Raw genomic sequence first — 19,225 nt, 5'->3', positions numbered from 1 at the left:
TAGACATCTAGCATGGGGCAGGTATCTCCATTTATACTCAAGGACAGATGTACTATCTTCTATGGTATAAGTCATCTCATTGTAGTGTAATGATCTAAACAAGGTAAACCAAGTCATGCCTTTAAGGTGTTTATTCCTCTTTATTGACTGTACAGGGAGCCAGAGCTGTTATGCTCAAACTGTGATGCCTGTTTCTGCAGGTCTCTGTCTAGTACAACGTCAGGGATTGCTACAGACTGTTCACCCTCTCTGCAGCCGTGCTAGCTCTGGAAGACTACTGAGCCCTTGGGAGAGGCAGAGAGGAAAAAGGGGGATCATTTCTAAGCTAGTGCTGTGATTTGCAGACATATAGTCTGAATTATGCGTGAAGCAAACCTGTTCGATGGGAAAGAAAAACAGTCTTTGAGAACTACCGGAAAGTGGCAGAGAATAGAGCAGGACCTGAGGAATGTGCTCAGGTATTAGCAAAAGGCAACAGAGGCATATATGAAAAACAGACACTGCTTTCTTAGTAGTAATCTCCTGCTTGCTGGCTTACAAACTCTTAGGCAGAAATGAGCAACTGAAGAATTTCCTGGTGTCATTGTAAATGAAAATGAGCATTCCTCTGCTGGTCACATTTTAACCTTCGCAAGATAGTGAGTGTCTAGTGGTTTGTCTACTGAAGAACTTTAAAAATTACTCTGAGTGACAAAGAGGTAGAGAAACTGTGCAGAGTTGTGCAGCTTCTGCTATGTTAGAAAACACAATTTCTTCAGGAGAGCACGTTCTGTTAACAGCAGGCCTAAGAGAGCACTCAAGCTACTAAATAGCTGCTAGCTCTGTGGAGAGGAATACCAGTGAATAACCTTCCAGGCTGGTTTCTGTGCATGTATTTCTAGTTTCAGAGTGGACAAGCTAACTGGAGAGCCCTTTCATCAATTTAGAGGAATGCAGTTAGGAGTAGAACATGGAACAGCTCATGGTTGAGCCATATATTGTAGATACGATGCTTGAGCATGGCAAGCGTTCGCTTTCCATTATGGCACTTTAAACTCCCAGTAGGTAAAAGGACAGTGTCATATTTTTCCAGCATTCATGGCTCTTGTCCTGTGAGGGTAGGATGTGTTTCCTCCCTGACAGAATGGGAACACAAACTTCGTCACACCAACTACAATGCAGAAAAATAGTGGTCGGAGTGAGGTCAGGGGTGAGGGTCAGTGTGGAGGGGCCAGAAACGTGAAAAGGGAGTGGGAAGGCAGAAGAGAGGTGGACAGTGCTCTTTGCAAACACTGCTCACCATCATTTATGATGTGACACTGTACTTTCTGTAGCAGGCAGAACAGCAGTAAATGCATCCTGCTTTCATCATCCGTGAACCTTGGAGCTGTAGCACATCTCTTTCTCTTCCTGGTCAACCCATGACTTCACCCCCACACCTGTGCTATGGGAGCCTGAGCTGAAGCGATGGCACTGGGAAACTTCTCTCGAGTGACTGAATTCATCCTCCTGGGGCTTTCTGATACAAGGGACCTGCAAGTCCTCTTCTTCACCTTTTTCTTCCTGGCCTATGCCCTTGTTCTGCTGGGGAACCTTCTCATCATTGTGACAGTCAGGAGCGACCCCAAGCTGTCCTCACCCATGTACTTTCTCCTCTGCAATTTGTCCTTCATAGATATCTGCTGCACCTCTGTCACCTCTCCCAGGATGCTGGTGGACCTGCTCTTCCAGAGGAAGGCCATTGCGTTTGAAGACTGTATAGCCCAGCTGTTTTTCCTGCACTTTGTTGGGGCATCAGAGATGTTCCTCCTGACTGTGATGGCATATGACCGCTACACTGCCATCTGCAAGCCCCTGCACTACACAGCCATCATGAACCGGCAGGTGTGCTGGGTCCTGGTGTCTGCCTGCTGGGCAGGGGGCTTCCTCCACTCCATTGTCCAGACGCTGCTCACAATCCAGCTCCCCTTCTGTGGCCCTAACACAATCGACAACTATTTCTGTGATGTACCTCCTGTCATTCGGCTTGCCTGCACAGATATCTATGTCATTGAGTGGCTCATGGTTTCCAACAGTGGCTTAATATCCCTGGTTTGCTTCCTGGTGCTGGTCACATCTTACACGTTCATCCTGGTCACAATCAGGGTCCGCTTCACTGAGGGACACTGGAAGGCGCTCTCCACCTGTGCCTCACATGCGATGGTCGTCACCCTCTTCTTTGTACCCTGCATCTTCATCTACTTCCGCCCCTTTTCTACCTTCCCCTCTGACAAGCACATCTGTGTGATCTACACTGTCTTATCCCCGGTTCTGAATCCCCTCATCTATACTCTGCGGAATAACGAGGTGAAAGCGTCCATGCGGAAATTGTGGAAGCGCTGCAGAGTCTTCTGAGACAAGCTGGGTTTGCAGCAAACCTGGAGTTACTTTCCTACAGACTAATGGCAGATCGGGGCATGGAATCCAACATGCAGGGCAATATCTGAAATCCAAAGGATGTTTAGTTCCAGTTAAGGAATTTACCTAGTCTTGGTTTCTTTGGAGCCGTAGATTTCGTTGGTTTTCTTACTGTTTTGTGGGCTTTAGGTCCCCTTAGTCCACCTATGGATTTTTCACTGCTGCAGGACAGATGAGACATTTTAAAGTTTTTTTACTATTCACATAGCTTTACAATTATAATTGCAGTTTCTGATGACAATTAGAACATCCTTCTCTGCACCCTCAAAGAGAAGTCAGGAGGACCAGACTCTTCAGTACAGAGTGACAGCGTTATGCAATGAGCCTTGTGATGCAGTGAGTGAATTAGAAGTTTTGCTTGGGCAGAGCTCAGATGTTTGGGATGAAATTCTTAGGGAAAAGGAATTATGCTGCGGAATATAGTAGAGTCTAAATAACAACCATTTGAGCACTGGATCTGCATGAGTGGGAAACGTTGAGCAGCCTCTGAACATTGCTTGGAAAGAGTAAACCACCATTACACAACAGAAATTGCACTAGCATTGTTACTGTTTATTAAGAAACATGGAGAAATTTTTAAGGCATGGATAATCCTTTTACCTGAACTACAAATCAGAAAGATCTGAACAACTGTGGTCTTTGTCAGTGTCTTTTTTTCCCCTGTTGTCTTGTCTTTGCTTTTCTATGTTTGTTTCCATGATATTCCTCTGTTTCTCATAAAAATGGATGGACTCTTCCCATCACCACAGCCCTTTCTCTGCCATGGCAAGTGATTACAACCTGTTCAAAAACGTTTCAGATCCCTTCTTAAGATGTTACCTATTGTTACCACCAAAATCTGGTTAGAAAGGAGTTCTGGAGCCTGAGTGATTCCTCTTTCCACATCGCTGGTGAAAGAAAATAATTTCCTCTACTTCAGTCCCGAAACCATTAGGTGTGTGGAAAAAAACACTGTGCTGTCCACAGCGACTGGCTTTAGGCCTCTTTGTTTTTAGACTGCTTCTTGGTTTTTGGACTGCTTCTTATAGGCATTTTCTGAATTATCTGAAATAACAGAGACAAAGTCAGTTTATATTTAAAACTGGACTTATATTTAGCAAAGCATCATTTCAGGACAATATGCAACTAGAATACTACAGTCTAGGAATCCCAGAATAGTCTTACTCCAGTTTTGGTAACTGCCAGCACTGTAAAAATAAAAAGCAGCTCCAAAAAGTCTTGCATCAGGTTAACAATGGAACTTTTATGTGTGTGTATAGACATCGGGAGATCAAAGGTCTATAGGGAAACCTGGCAAGTAACCCAGTCCTTACCAGAGAGACTTAAAAGCAGTTACACAGCAGCTTCTGCTTGGGTCATACAAGAACTGCTGAAATGCACACCGAGGTTATTTCCCAATTCGGAAAGCAAGCAACTCCGCCTGTGTTGAAATCCGCTGTTCTAGCAGAATTGAACAGTAGCTGTGATGGAATGATTGGCCTTCTGTCATAAAGAAGAAACTGGAAATGGGAAACAGGTCTTTCACCACTGATTTCTAAGACCTGAAGAACACAAGTTTCATACTAACCACTGTAACTGCTGAATTCCCTCCCACAAGAAGCAAGAATTAGTCTTTTTATTTACCTTAGTACGTATTATGTGTCAAAGACCTTTCTTACCTTAGCCCGACAGGGTAGCATGGCTATACCTGACACAACCAATATTTCAGGATACCTGAGAGAGCAGTGGGGTTATGTTTACATTCAGTCACTTGGATCCCCCAATTTGAAGGACAAGGTGTGAATTTTTGCTTTCTACACTTTAGTTGTCTGTGATGTAAGGTATGTGATCTCAAAAGTAATCAGCTTCACTTGTGTTGCTCGTCTGATCTTCTTTTTAGTTAACAACGAAGATCTGTGGATCCTAGAGTATGAACATGTCTATTCTAAAAGAAGACAAACAGTGCTCGAGAAGTGCTTTTTTTTTTGACCACGAAGGAAGCTTAGACTGATGAGATCAGATGGACTCATTTCTGGTGCAGATTTGGGTGAGATAAATCAATGTGCTTATCCATATTTGGAATAACTTGGGACAGCCTGTTGCTGAAGCTTATAGCCAGAATCATGCTCAGCTATTTGAGCAGAGTATGTCTTATATCTTGCTGTCACCACATTAATATATAATGCAATGATATAACGTTCAATACAATATAACACAAGATAACACGTTATCATCAACTAGCAGCAGTAAACGATAAATATCACAAAGTCAAGTATCTACAAAATATAAGCTCTTCAAATTATGGATAGATATATAACTGGTAATATTAAAAATAAATGTTGAAAACCGGAAACTTTGTAAACAGTTTCACTTGTGTGGGATCATAATTTTCAAAGAAAGAAATCCAGAGCAAGAATTTTCTCCCTCTCTGACATGCTATTACTGTGCTTTGCCACGAGATGGCAGAGGCACATATGCTAAGTGTATCTGAATGCATACACTGATACCGATGTTTAGAGGTAAGTTACAGACGGTGGTTTTGTTTGTAGGATTTTCTTTCGACATATGAGGATGCGAATTCTTTAACTTTCAGAAAATAGTCATAATTCTCTCACACAAGCAAATTAGTAAAATCATACAAGGGACAATATATAGAGGAAGAAGTGACACAATCCGGCATTATATCTGAGGAGATAGCAACAGTATTTAGGGAAGAAGACTAAAGAAAACGCAATAGGATTTTGCTCTGTGAGGTGTTTTTAATAACTGAAATTTCCACCTTGCAGTAATTTTCTTTACTTCAGCAAACTTTATCCTTTATAAGGGTAGCAATTATATCACCAGATGTACCAGAAGTTCAGTGTCTGCCAACAGGAGAATACAGTAAGTTTCTCTGTGCTGGAATGACTTAGGATTGGAGGCATACCACCTAAATTTGGGCATCCCACTGAAGCATCTCGTTCCGGAGCCTACGTGGTTCAAGGTCTCTCAATAGAAAAAAAGATACCTTTAAAGGGAAAAAAAATAGAGAGGGTTGAGTGTGAAAAAGATGGTGCCATCTACCAGTAAGCATGTACAAGGGGTGTCTGAGTCTGATCTAGTCATCCAAGCTCCCTCCTTACTCAGTGGAGAGAGGCAGTTCCTGGAAATAATTCATCCCACCCTCAGGAAGACTCACTCTCTGAAAATGCTAGTTTCTTTCTTTCTGATGAATATAGAGGAAGCCTGATTACACAGGTCACTTACGTACAGCTAAAGTTCAGTGAGGAAATCTTCCTGTATGTTTACCCCACGTATTTGACATCTCCAAGTATCTGAAACAGTTCATCTTGGAGACTTACCTCATGTATCGGTGTGGCGTGGAAAACAGCATTATGGCATGGTACAAAACTGTGGGCTTGGAGGGTAAGGCAGGTGGATTTCCAGGGCAGGCATTTTTACGCATGTATTTGCGTAAAATACGCATGTATTTCAAACGTGCCTTGTCCATGTCCGTTAAGCGCAGTGCATCCCAAATACAGCTGGTTTACTGTGCACGTGAAGATGGTCAGAGCCACACGTGGTGCTGCCTGGTTTGATATTTCAGAGCTGCAGCGCGTCTCCTGGGCATAGCTGTGCAATGGATCCGGAAACATCAGGATTATTGTGTGTATACAATGTCTATACAGCAAATAGGATTCATCTCTCTGAAGTTAAGCTATTAAAATATTAGGTGACTTGATCTAATCTACTTGTCTAGGCTCCCTTTATAATAGAGGAAAGAAACAGCCCCTCTCAGAAGATAAATAATCATATCCCTCTTACAAACTCGTCTTAGGGGTCATAAATTGTCCTCTGGATCTGCTTGTATATAACCTTTCATTACAGAGAGAGCTGACAAGCTAGTTACTGTTAGGTGAGATTTTTTGCATCCCACGTCTCCTCCATCTTAGTTGCATTGAAACTCTTTGCTGTGCTGCAGCAGTGATCTGAGATATTTTACCTGCCCAGGGCACAGGGAAAGCTCTGCAAACACTGTATGGAAAGAGCTGAGTGGCCACAGCATCAGTTACCTGTCTGTCTTTTGTAGCCATCGCTGCAATATCTAATTCCAATTTAAGACTCAGACAATGACAACACAGAAGACTATAACAGTTTTCCTTTGCAGATTGTCCAGACTTTCAGCCTTGTCAGTCAGGAGCACGCAGATACCAATCCATGTGTTATGTCCCCAGGATAGATACACAGGGGAGACTAGATTGAGAATAAACTTGTGCCTTGATCCCAACCTTGTTTTCTGAGCAGGTGAATTGCTGTAAGGAAGTGGGAGGCTTTCCACTCTTTCTCTCTCTCCTCTGCTGTCTTAAATTAGCCCTCACTCCCACACCAGTAGAAAGAGGAGGAAGATCAGAAGCATTGATGAGTCATTGATCTTCCTGGTCAAGACAGATTTCCAAATATCTCTCATCTCTGTGCAAATGATATTCCTTTTTAATGGTGAATTCCCACTTCTGTAATCTTCCTTTGTATTAGAGAGAAATGTTGAAATATTAAAATGTTCTCCAGGTCAATTAGGGGAAATTTCAATTGAGAAAAATAAAAATGTATAATTTTGATAATTTTGAATCATTTCAGTAAAGAAAAGTTTCTATTAGGCATTTCAGAATGTATATTGTAGAAATCATACACAATCATATAATATATAATAACATTCTATTTTAAATTAGATAAAACTAGGCAGGAAAATAGGCATGAACCATGTTTTATCTTACTGAGGCAAATGCTTCAATGTTAGAAGATACCAACTCCCCAAACTTATCTGGCATTTTGAAACTACTTGATCTCAAATGTAATAATGGATTAAAGTCAAACTATGCCAGCTGACTAGCTAGGCAGCTGGCTTAAAAGAAGTAAAAATAGTTTAAAATATTCATAGATCAGGATCACTTAAGTCATTGGGAGAAATGTCTCACCTGGTGCAAAATGCTGTCTCTAAACCGAGGACAGACAACCAGATCTCCAGCTGATATGAGTGAGCGTAGCTCCTGCAAAGACCATGTAGCCAAGGAGGTTAGAGGAAATCACCCCATAACACACAGAGCTGGTCACCCAGTGTTGGGGTGAATATGCTATGTTCCACGGACATTTCCCAGCTCTGGTGAATCACCACCACCTCTAATAAAATAGTTCTCTGTTACAGTAAATTTTCCAGAACTTCTTGTGTTGTAGAGTATTAACACCTCCGCTGAAGATACTGGATAAAAACATTTGTGGTAAAAATAACTTTTGCACTGCTGAAGCCTATAAACCAAATCCTCAAAACAGTGTAAGCACAGCTATGGGAAGCAGGTGGAAAAGTCTTCAGCTGTTGTAAATCAATGCAAGTCTAATCAGAGCCTGTGGCCCAGTTATTCAGCTGATGTTAATTTATTTTGCTTCATTTGTTCAGCAGGTATAAATCAGAGGCATCAGCAGGTTAAAGCTGATACAAGCTCCTGGAATAAGTTTATGTCTGAGGTGGCCAGGCGCTCTCTCCAGAAAAAGGTCAGTGTTTCTGCTAGCAGAGGGTTACAGTCAGAGTGTAAGTGAGCACTGTCCCAGTGACGGCCCTTGGCCAAGTATCTGGAAGCCTGGGGGGGCCTCTGTACCCTAGGAATGCAGCTGCTTGCATACAGCTAGCGCAAACTGGCAGAGGCTCTTTTGTCAGCTCAGGGACCTACTTTCCCATTTGCAATGGGTTTATGTAACTAAAAAACCAGATTGCTCCTATCATCGTTCAGTCTTTCAAGAAGCCTGTGGGTTTTAGCAGCTTGTGTTAAGGTAGAACTGTTGCTTCAGGACCAGTAGATTTTGAATTGGGCTGACTGGCCCTGTGTGTTTTTCTAGGTGAATGTAAGGAAACAGACTGGGCAGCAGGATCAGGGGAGACTGGGATGGGAGACCGAGTCCTTCTGCTCGGAGAGGCAGAAGGGATGTAACCAGCCATCTTCACTGTTTCTGTTACTTACTGTTATTCATGAACCTATTCACAAATCCATCTTTAGATATTTATGGGATATCTAATTAGTTTTAAGCTCTTCTGCCGTATAATGTCAGTCCCTATTACCTGTATCCTCACAGTGAAATTGGCCTACAAAGTGCTCATTGGCTTCCTCAAAGACACAAAAACTTGGCATATTCGCTATAAATCATTTCTCAGTGCTAGTCTAGCTTGCCACTGGATGCTACAGTAGAAGTAGTAAATCCAGGAATGTTTTTTAAAAGAGGAAGAACCATGGCAAATGCAAAAGGGGAAAAAAAGTGAAATTCAAGTGGTTGATCTAATTCTGCATTTATGTCTGCCATGCCATTCTTTAAGCACGCAATATTTATCAACTGAAAATAATTGGGGATGTAATTCTCTCCCAGGAACAGCTTATGGGAGAGATGTCCCCATATCTGCGTGGGGGTGAGGGCAGACTGAAACAGCAGAGGCGGCTGTGCTGTAAAACTGAAGTGACTCAACTGGACTTTGGAGAGAAGTCACAGGATTGCAATGGCGGTGAGTCTAGGAGCAGAATGAACCCTCTGTGCAAACCAAGAACATGTAGATGAGTTTATCTTGGTAATTTCTGATCACCTCGCTGTCTGTTGTTGCCTGAAATGAGGTATACCTTAGCCCCGGGTCGCGCTTTCTGCCATTGCCAGCACTCACAGTCTGCACCACTGCCTGCAGAGGCCAGGCCAGTTCTCCAGCTGCTTGACTACATCCTGCCCTCAACTGCACTTCTCGCTCTTGCTTCGGGCACTTGCTTCAATTAGACTCATGCCTTCTCTCCCCCTGTGTCGTCATGTCTCCTTTTACTCCCCTTTTGCCTTCCTCTCCCTGTCCTCCATCCCAAGCCAGGATCCTCCCACACAGCCAAACCCACCCCATCACCATGGTTCGCTTTCTTCCCCAAACGGCCCAAAGTCTTCCTCAACTGAGTCCCGCGCTCTGCCCATTCAGCCCCATCTTGGCACGTACTCCACAGGCTGCACCAGTGTTGGCTGCAGCCAGTTCAGCCACCCAGACGTGTAGGCTCCCTCACCTCCAGGCTCTGGAGCTGGCCTCGCAGAAACAGTCAGGTTATCCTTGGCCCTGAGGGTTTTTTCAGTCTGAAAAAAGACATTGCAATATAATGAGGCCGGAGCTGATGTTCACTGGTGGGGTTCACTGATGTCTCTGCGTGGTCTGTTGTTGGTCTGGGGTGCCAAAGGTCTTTTTGGAACAGGGGACTGAATGCTGCATTTCCAAGTATCTAATTAGCAGCATTCATTTGGTCTGTGCGTTGGTACATACGTGGAGATGGGATGGAGATGCTCTTGGTCATTGATACAGCAGGGAAAATGGCAGAGGAAATGAGGATTTGGGAGCCTTGATTGAACTATGGGGTACTTGTGGGGCAGGGTTTGAGATATGAGCTGCACTGGCAGAGCTGGAGGTGTTGGCTGACAGGCTTCTCAGCAATTACCTTTGGCTGCCAACCCTGAAAGGAGAGTGTTGTGCAGGAGCAACTTGAGGGTGGTCAAATACTGGAAGAGGTTGCCCAGAGAGGCTGTGGAGTCTCCATCCTTGAAGATATTCAAGCTCTGGCTGGACACAGTCCTCAACAGCCTGCTCTAGCTGATCCTGCTTGAGCAGAGGTGTTGAAGTGGATGATCTCAAAAGGTCCCTTCCAACCTCAATGATTTAATGATTTAGTAATTCTGTAACTTGTGTTAAAAGACAGCCCTGAAGAGCTGGAACTTACTGCTTACTACCAAGGAGACAGGAAAAAAAGAGACAGGATTGCCAGTTTTGGGAGGAGCCTCTTCTGTACCTTCCCCACTTCTTCAGTAACCACCTTCGTCTGCCACCCACTGCATTTACTAGGATCCTGCCATGTTGGGGTCATGGCCATTTTGCTGCCATTGGTAATCTGCTGCCCAAGGCACCCTGTCTGCTCTAACACCCCAGAAGAGGTGGCAAAGAGAGACCAAAGTGGGCAGGATTAACACGCTGGGCACAATGAGAGACCCTTTGGGTGGCGAGTGGGTGGATTTTTGAAAAGCGCATGTCCAAGTCGAGTGACTTTTCTTCTTGACAGTATTTCAGTCTTTGTTTTAGTTTGGATCTCTGAGGTCACTGAGAAAATTCAAGACTCAGTCTTATCTCCCAGTCACGCTCCATGGCATGAGGCTGCAGAGCAAAACCCATGGATCTTAAAACTAGAAAGGACCTTGCTGTGGGATGTGTACTGTCACACTTCAATTATTTTACTGTGAAAGCTTTCTTTGTATGAGGCAATCTGTTTCATAGGCTGTGTCAGTGATGAACATTTTTGTTCAACACGGGATTTCTCAATTGCCTTTTTTTTTTCTCTCAGCATTATGGTACATCCCATTAAGAAGAAATCTTTGAGCTGGGGAGGTAAAAGGGAAAGACTATGCAAAGCGGGCTGATAACTATTAGTAGATGACTAGCAACTTTTGTCTGATGATAAAATCCCCATCGGAACCAGTGTTGAATTTCAGCTGTTTCTTTATTTGTTCTAGCTGTAATCATAAAACTGTAATTCCCTACTTTCTTTTTTTAAGTTCCACATGTCCTTTAGGGGAAGTGCCTGCTATTTCCTTTGCTTTTCTATAAGGAAACACCATGCAGATCACTGCATGTATTGATTTGAAATAATCACTCTGATTTTGACGAGGAGGCCAAATACAAATTCCATATGGTTTTTGGGAGCCTATGTCTCAAGACAAGCAATTTAATGTAATTGATTTGTCTCTCCAGGAAACAGCTTGGGATGATTTTTAATAAGGTCTCAGTAGATGCTGTTAAAAAGTTGGTGTCTGACAAATTGCAACAGTGCAACTTGGCAAGTGAGTTTATAAGTGTGTGTAAATTGGCTCCACTGTGCATCATTAAAATCTCAAGTTCTTTCTCTCCTGGAAATTAGCAGCTCTCTGGGCTTACACTCAGGTTTGATTATTGCCCTAATCTAGGGGACAGTGAAAGACCGCCTCAAAGGAAAAAAAATGTCCTTTAAAAATTGGCAGGATCTCTACAATGCTTTTGTTAAATCTCAAGAAAACGGAAAAGATCCTGGTCTAATTAATTTTATTTAAAGATTATGGGTCAAGCAGAGCTATCTGCATTGCACTGTTGGGGGGTGCAGCTTTAAAACTGCTTGGATTGGGCTGGTTTCAAATATCTCTCTTTTGTGGGGTGACACGCTGCAGAGTCATGAATCTGGTCTTCACAGCAAAAACTGAACTCAGAAATGGTTCTTGGCAAAGATAAGGCTAATCCAGAGCTGTCTCAGGGCTTCTGCTCTGCAGACCTCTTCTGGCTGTTCCTTCTTGCCAGAACCTGGCAAATAGGGGACAAAGTTTTGAACAAAATCCCAAATTTAATTTTGGAAGAGAGGATGTTGTCAGGGAATCTGACAGTGAGTACGGAGCCCATTTGCAGTGTGAGTTGCAGTGTGGGATTATTCCCTTGTTAAGCATGAAGACAGCAGAATTAATTCAGCTGAGCTTATCCTCGTGTCTGAAACACAAATGGTCATTAGAGAAAAAGGAGCGTTTTCAGCAGCCAAGTCTGGAATCAGTTTGGGCTCACAATAAGTGTTCCTAGCTGGAGAGAGTTGACAAAACTCGGTAATCCCACAATTGGTCAAAATCAAATCACTTTGGTTGTATTATGCTGGGGATGGTCCTGGCATGGCAGGAGGGGTGGGCGACAAAGCCCCTCTCCAACCGAACAGCTGTCCCTGTGCTGTCTGTCTGAATTCAGAGATGTGGCCAAAAGTTTTGATTTAAACTGTCAGGGACTGGCAGGCCCAGGATAGCTCTAATCCAGCATATCATCAGCTAGTGCATGTCTGTATTCTGCAAATAGATTGCTGAGATTTTTTTGTTGTTTTGGGGTTTTGTTGGGTTTTTTTGGGGGGGAAAATGGCTGGTTTATTATAAAATATAATGCAAGAACTGTAACTTAAAGTGTGCATCCTCAACTAGGGATTTCCTGTGGAGGCCACAGCAAAATGAGCAAGTTGAGTTGTAGCATGTGATTTAGGATGACTGGACTATTTGGGTGAATAAGATCCATAATGAGTTTCCACTGTACTACGTATACCAGCAGCTTAGGGGCATGGGATAGCACCATTTGAGGGATTTACACCATCCAAGTATCTCCAGACTGCTTTGAAGTATTACAAGATGAGGAATACTACCTGGGAATTTTTTTTTACCTTGAGGCAGAACACCCTTTCTGCAAGCAATATGTCACGTCTGCAGGCATTTGGGCGTAAGGCCTAATTTTTTTTTCCTGAGCAATGTCTCAGAGCTGCTGCAATTACTGCACGTGGACTGAATATTTCAGTATCTAGTGTCTGCAGAGGCTAGTAAGGCTATTCTCATGAAACATTTATTTATGTAAAATTCACCAGGCCTTTGGCAAGCGTATGATAAATAAAACTGATTAAAATAACAGCATGACAGGCACAGCTGAGGAAGCTTTTGGTAACTGTTGATGATTTTCATGAGAGCTTAAAGACTGTGTTTGCATGTGGCACATACCAGTGGCATGTATAGTTCACAGGCATTATGATCCTGGGGGTTAGGCCTTTGTAGTGTTGGGCTAACCCAAATAACCTTGTTAAATGGAAAGCCTGATTAGATTAGGCTAAAGGCATATCTCGAATACTGTCCTGTGTTTCTACTTCTAATAACCCAACTAAGAATATCCCTGCAAATACACAACGGAGCACTAGATGTAGAGTTGAGAGCCAGCAGCCCAAAGCGCTCTCCACAGTCCTGGGTGACTGCTACCTTGATGGGGCCAATGCATCCCTCCCCAGAAGAAAGCATTTAAGACTTATGATGCGAACCTCCCCTTGAAGGTGTTTATACTTGCATATGTTGCCACACCACCATTTTTTAGAAGTTTGCATTTTGCTGAGATAGCTAGCTACCATGTGTACCTCATGCTGGTGGCTAGCAATGAATAGTTTAGCAGAATGTGAGGCATTATGTTGTACTAAGGTTGGATTATCAGCACTGGGCTTTAGACATAAGGTCTCAGATTAAAAATACCGAAAGCAAATAGCAGGAGGCCCCTTTTCGTGGCCAGTATTAGCACAGCATCTCTTGACTATTGGTACAGCAATATACTTTGTACCACGCAGAGATTTTGCATGAGGTATTGCCCTCTTGTGGCTGTTCAACGAAAAGATGGGTAATTGCCAGTCAGGCAGTGGCACGAAGCCAGTTTAGGAAGATGGAAGGGCACAGTCCTAGTTCTTCTCACAGCTATGGATGAGATTGATCTCTTTATTGTATCTCTTTCTGGCATCTGAGTTTATTACAAAATGATTAGCTCCATTCTTTGTTGCAAAACTTCGCGGGAAGTATGATGTCTGATGGTCCTAGGGCTAACCGCAGTACACAGAGAAAGATCTGGACCGCATGGATTTATTCCAGCCATGGGTCTACACACCCATGGCAGGATAGGCCTGTGCTTTGTAATCCTTGGAGAGCTCCAATTTATCTTCTGACGTATATGCAGAAGTCTTAATTTTGTAAGAGTCACACACTGCAAACGTAGCAAACAGGCTTTGATTGACAAACAGTATCATTCATGTTAACAGTGCAGAAGATATGGGCAGGTAATACTGGAATAAGAACAGGTCTGTTCCTATTCCTGTACATCAGATGGAAAGTGGTGCTCCCATAAACGAATGCATAATGCATGGATGCTTTCTGGAACCAGAGGGGAAACTTTTTAGCTCTTTAAAGTAGTGCTGGTAACTTCTGTTCTTTCTTATGCCAGGGTACATACCTGCTTCAAGTAGTGCATGGATTTCACAAGTGGTTTATCTTCTGTCATTTCTGTAGGGGCTATACAAAATTAAAAGGTTGCTCCTGTACAAGAATTGGCGATTGCCCATAAAATCAACGTAGAAGGCGTTTACACTGGCACATGATACTGTGCTAGTTGCCCTTGCAACACCAGTACAACTGCTCCACTGCAGTCACTCAGGTTCTGCTCTTTACCCTGCAAAGACACTGTTACCACTGCCCTTGTCTAAGGTATGCTCTTTTGCAGAGTAGCTGTTGCCAAATCTATTTTGACCCAATATGTGTAAGCAATGGACTTCAGGCTCCAGAGCAAGACAAATTGGTCTGAAAACAATTTGTGATCAAGTAATTTTAAGGCTGCAGTTTAACTTAAAGAAATGGGAACACTGGACTCTTGTGAGATGTAAAACTTCAGTAACCTGGAATGGCACTTGAGGTGGCTGGAAGGACGTAGGGAGAACGACTCCATCTATTTCTTTTTCCTGGGAGTAGACTCAAGTCCCAAACCACAGCCCTTTAAAACACATGAAAGTCATAGGAATCAAAGGATTCAGAGTGAAGAAATAGTTTATCGCATTTCCTTTTGACAATATTCTGAAAAAGCCTCATATATGCAATAGAGGTAGCATCCAAAAAGGCTTCAGAGATGCTCCTCCCCAGATACATCTTCACATGTTTATAAAACCTCGTTAAAGAAGGGAAGCACTTACCCTTGCAGTCAAGCTAGCATTTTTGCCAGTGCTTGCAGATGTCTGTATGAATATTCCTATGCTGCTAAATCCGGATCCATCACTTCCGTAATAGATTGATGTTCCTGAGGCTACAGTGAAATAATTTTTGTGTTATTTGTAGATATTCTAATCAGATGCAGAAAGAAGAAAACGTTTAGTCACGCTTCCTGGAGATACAGATGACTATATATTACCAGTAATTAATTCTTTGTAGCAGTGAGTACTTCTGTGTCAAGTTTCTGTTGTATTTCACCTGAATAAGTTCCCCATTTTAAGAACAAGTGATGCTGTCATTTAAAGCACCATGTGCCTTTTATTTCTGCGGACTAAAGTATTTCTTATGGTAGTTTAAGTTCTGACTTTGGTCCCTTTCTGGCTGGAAGCAAGCTTCTGTAAGAACATGAGACAATAGATGAGCCTGTCTCAGATGGGATATCATAGTCACCTATTTAATTTCTTCTCTATCTCTTACAAATGAGAATGTGTTACAATACTCACACCGTCTCATCATCATGCTCTAATCTGCAAACAAGGAGACGCTTGTGCCGAACTTTGCTTTATCTCTCTATAGGGCTACTATGTAAATCAGTACCATGTGTACTGAGTTATAGTCAATGTAGCAATGCGAATGGAAAGATCCTTCAATACCAAGTCTTCCTAGACTTCTTTGAATTGGGAAAAGGGTGTGTGGGGGGGGGAAGTTCAGCTAGATCCTGAAAGTACTGATACTGTTATGGAAGTCCGTAGGGTAAAAATTATAGAAAGGAGGGAGGACTTTAACAGGATACTAGATTATATCTCTTTTTATATCCCACTGGATGAAGCTGAAAAAAAGAAAATGCATCTGGGGTATACTACCTGCCGGTTGATTACCAGGGATTTAATTCTACTGTGATAGCATTACTTGCTTAAAAAAGCTAGGTCTTTAGCTTCAGCAGTGATCTAGATCCCTTTAGTGATATTATTATCACTAAATAATTTATGCTGAAAGGACTTCTAGAGATCTGTACTCCACCCGCCTTGCTCAGCTACCTTCAAAGCCTCGTCAGGTTGCTTGGGGCTGTCCAGCCAAGCTAGCCTTCACAGAGGAGGTATCTTTGACTCCAACTTTCAGCTTTTCAGTCTGAGAAGATGGCTTGCAAGAATTAAACTTTTTTGATTAATCACTGTTAAGCTTAATACCTATATTTTGCCTTTCACATTAGGTATACGTGAGTAAAATTTAGATTTTGAGTGTGGCAATGCAAACTTGTAAATGTTTTTGAACTGCAAAACAGACCAAAAAAATCACACTCTTTAGAAGGGAGATGCAATGTTGACTAAGTTACAACTTCTTCTTTCTTCCAGGTAAACCTCTGCAATCATTTCTGCAACGAAAGATGAGATGCAGAGGGTCAACCTATCAACCGTTTCTGAATTTCTTCTTGTAGGCCTTTCTGATGCTCCGGAAGTCCGTTTTCTTCTCTTTGTGCTGTTTTTGATCATTTATTTGGCCACCATGGCAGGCAACATCACAATCCTTGTTGCCATTGGCACAGACACTTGTTTGCAGAACGCCATGTACTTCTTCCTTGGCAACTTATCCTTACTGGATATCTTATGTCCCACTATCACTGTGCCGAAGATGCTGGAGGCCTTGTTGCTTGAGAACAAGGTGATTTCATTCACGGGCTGCGTGCTCCAGCTGTTCTTCCTCATTGATGTTGTAGGTACAGAGATTTTTCTCTTGGCTGTGATGGCATATGACCGTTACGTTGCAATATGTCATCCGCTGCAGTACATGAATATCGTGAGTATGAAACTGTGTGCTCACCTAGCCATTGGCACCTGGGTAGTAGGATTTTTTAATTCTCTGTTGCACACATCTTTGATTTTTACACTCTTTTTTTGTGATTCTAATGAAGTTGACCAATATTACTGTGATATTCCTCCTATGCTGGCCCTCTCCTGCTCACCTACTTACAGTAGGGAACTGGTAATTCTCACAGTTGCTGGGGTCCTTGGAAGCAGCGCCTTTGTGGTCACTCTGATCTCATATATCTATATCCTCATGGCTATCCTGTGCATGAACTCTTCAGAGAGCAGGCACAAAGCTTTCTCCACTTGTGGTTCTCACTTGACAGTAGTATGCCTTTTCTACGGGACCACCATTTGCACGTATGTACGGCCTTCCTCCACCTACTCACCTAATCAGGATAGGATAGTTTCTATGCTCTATGGAATCCTCACTCCCCTGCTAAACCCCATAATCTACAGTCTGAGGAACAAAGAAGTTAAATGTGCCCTGAGAAGAGTGATCAGCCAGGTAAGAACTGCTTTAACAAGACAAGAACATCTCTCAGTCTCTGGTGTCCTCTGGAGCCATTGCAATTGGATAGGCACTGCAGTTTGACTGATCTTCTCTAACTTTAGCCATCTAAAAGTTAGACGCTGGAATCAAAACTCCTTCTCTGGGCTCCCTTTACAGTTAAAAGGCAGAGGTGTGCACCTCCAGAAGGCCAACTGGATGGCACAGCTTTAGGTCATTATCACAGGAGGAGATGACTTCTGTGCTCAGTGAAGAAAAACATTACCAACTGAAGAAGCTTAGATGAGAGCCTCAGCCTTAGATAGAGGTGTTGGGTGCATATCTTAGAGGGTGAATGCTGGGAATTGGTACTGTAGGCACACTTAGGTATACGTTCTTCTGTACTAAAGCAGCTTGTAGGACTGGTGCCTCTTATTGACCACATTGCTTCTGCAGAAAACATGAGCACAACCTTTGTGAGAGATTGACTGGAAGGAAGGCTCCTTTGCCATCATTTGAGGTCATCAGTCTGAACATGTTTTCAACCAGCATGCCAAGAATCCAACTGCAACACCTGTAGTGCCACCAGGCACAATCTGGCCATAGTTTGCACCATGTATCTCAATCAGTCTGCCAGGGTGCAAATCAACTCCCATAAACTAGAGATGTCAACTATGCTGATGTCTATACATTAGATAGCTTTCTAAGATTGGCCAGTGGGGGGAAAGGGAGGCTTTGCAGTCATGGGCTTTGTGACCGTTGCACAGGCATGCCCTGCCTTATCTCGGTCTTGGCAGACTGAAGGAAGGTTTATAGAGTGTGCTTTAGGTCTGTGTGAGTCCGTAACTAGGAACAGTGCTTCATTCCATGCAAAAAGTGAAGGCATGGCTGACAAAAAGGTGGAAATGGATGTGCAGAGAGGGGGAGTGCTGTGCAGTCTCCTCTGTGCGTTGTGGCTATAAATCTGTGTATGTTACGGGGCTCTATGCTGGGATGTTAAACTCTTACAGCTTGAGATGGACCTTGGGCTGTGTTGAAGTGCTGTGGCATGTCATTCCATCTGTTGTGCCTGGTGTTAAATAACTGATGTGCCTTTGTTGTTTGCACACTACTCCTTACTAAAACCAAATGTCAAGGATGTCTTTCTAAGTGGTCTTTTTTGGGGGTTGCTGTCTTGGTGTAAAGGATAAGCTAATGACTTTCCTGCAGGAACTTGTATCTTAGTGGTAACAAATGCACATTCTTAATATTAAACCAGTGGAAATAATTTAAGCTTCAGACATTCTCAGCTGTCGGCCATGTTGACGATGGGTCCAAGTCAACTGTAATGACCAAAGAGCTTTTCTCCAGGGTAATACATTCTGGATTTTCTGTGGTTTTTTTTTAATAAGTATATTTCACCAACTAAAGAAAATGCATGTAAGTTCATCCAAGACCACTTAAATTTCAAAGTCAAGCATTAAGAAGTTGGTAAGGCCACCCATGTGGTTGTAATGCTACAGAGTTTCCCACAGAGTTCAATGTCCTGACCTACAGTAAGGTTGGATTTCTAAACACAAGTTTTAATGGCATGCAGGATGACCAAGGTATCTTTCCTGTCCATAGTTCCTGTTCCATAAAAAGTACAGACTACTTAGAGTCACGTTTCATTTCCACCAACTGGCTGAAAAGATCAGAAGTCCTCTACTGCCAAACAGGGGCTATTTACATAGTATGAGCAGAGCAGCAGATGACAGTGGAAACCATTTAAAAAAAAAAAAAAAGCCATTTATTCCAAAGCTATCTGACAAATCACAAGACATACATCAATTTGGACAAAGTGCACTTTACAAAGTCTGCACTTCAAAAAATGTGCACAGAAAACTCAGTATAGGCTGGAGTGCCATTCTGCTTCTGGGGTCAGTTAAATGCTCTGCAGGGTCCCAGAAATTACTGCAGATGTTATATG

The 19,225-nt window shown here is 42.8% G+C and overlaps 2 protein-coding genes and 1 long non-coding RNA gene across 3 annotated transcripts in view; all 3 read left to right on the top strand.

Moving 5' to 3' along the window:
• LOC142088261 (uncharacterized) overlaps nt 1-19,225 on the top strand; it is a 223,119-nt gene that overhangs the window by 66,770 nt on the left and 137,124 nt on the right. The gene's annotated exons all lie outside the window — the stretch shown is intronic.
• Nucleotides 1,426-2,373, top strand: LOC142088006 (olfactory receptor 4E2-like). The gene has a single exon (XM_075162808.1). The coding sequence runs from the start codon at nt 1,447-1,449 to the stop codon at nt 2,371-2,373; it is 927 nt and encodes a 308-aa protein (XP_075018909.1). The 5' UTR covers nt 1,426-1,446.
• Nucleotides 16,375-17,382, top strand: LOC142088433 (olfactory receptor 1f45-like). The gene has a single exon (XM_075163814.1). It carries the CDS (start codon nt 16,375-16,377, stop codon nt 17,380-17,382), a length of 1,008 nt encoding a protein of 335 aa, XP_075019915.1.

Source organism: Calonectris borealis, chromosome 14, assembly GCF_964195595.1.
Source record: "Calonectris borealis chromosome 14, bCalBor7.hap1.2, whole genome shotgun sequence".
Lineage (NCBI taxonomy): Eukaryota > Metazoa > Chordata > Aves > Procellariiformes > Procellariidae > Calonectris > Calonectris borealis.
This window is presented reverse-complemented; position numbering and strand designations above follow the sequence as displayed.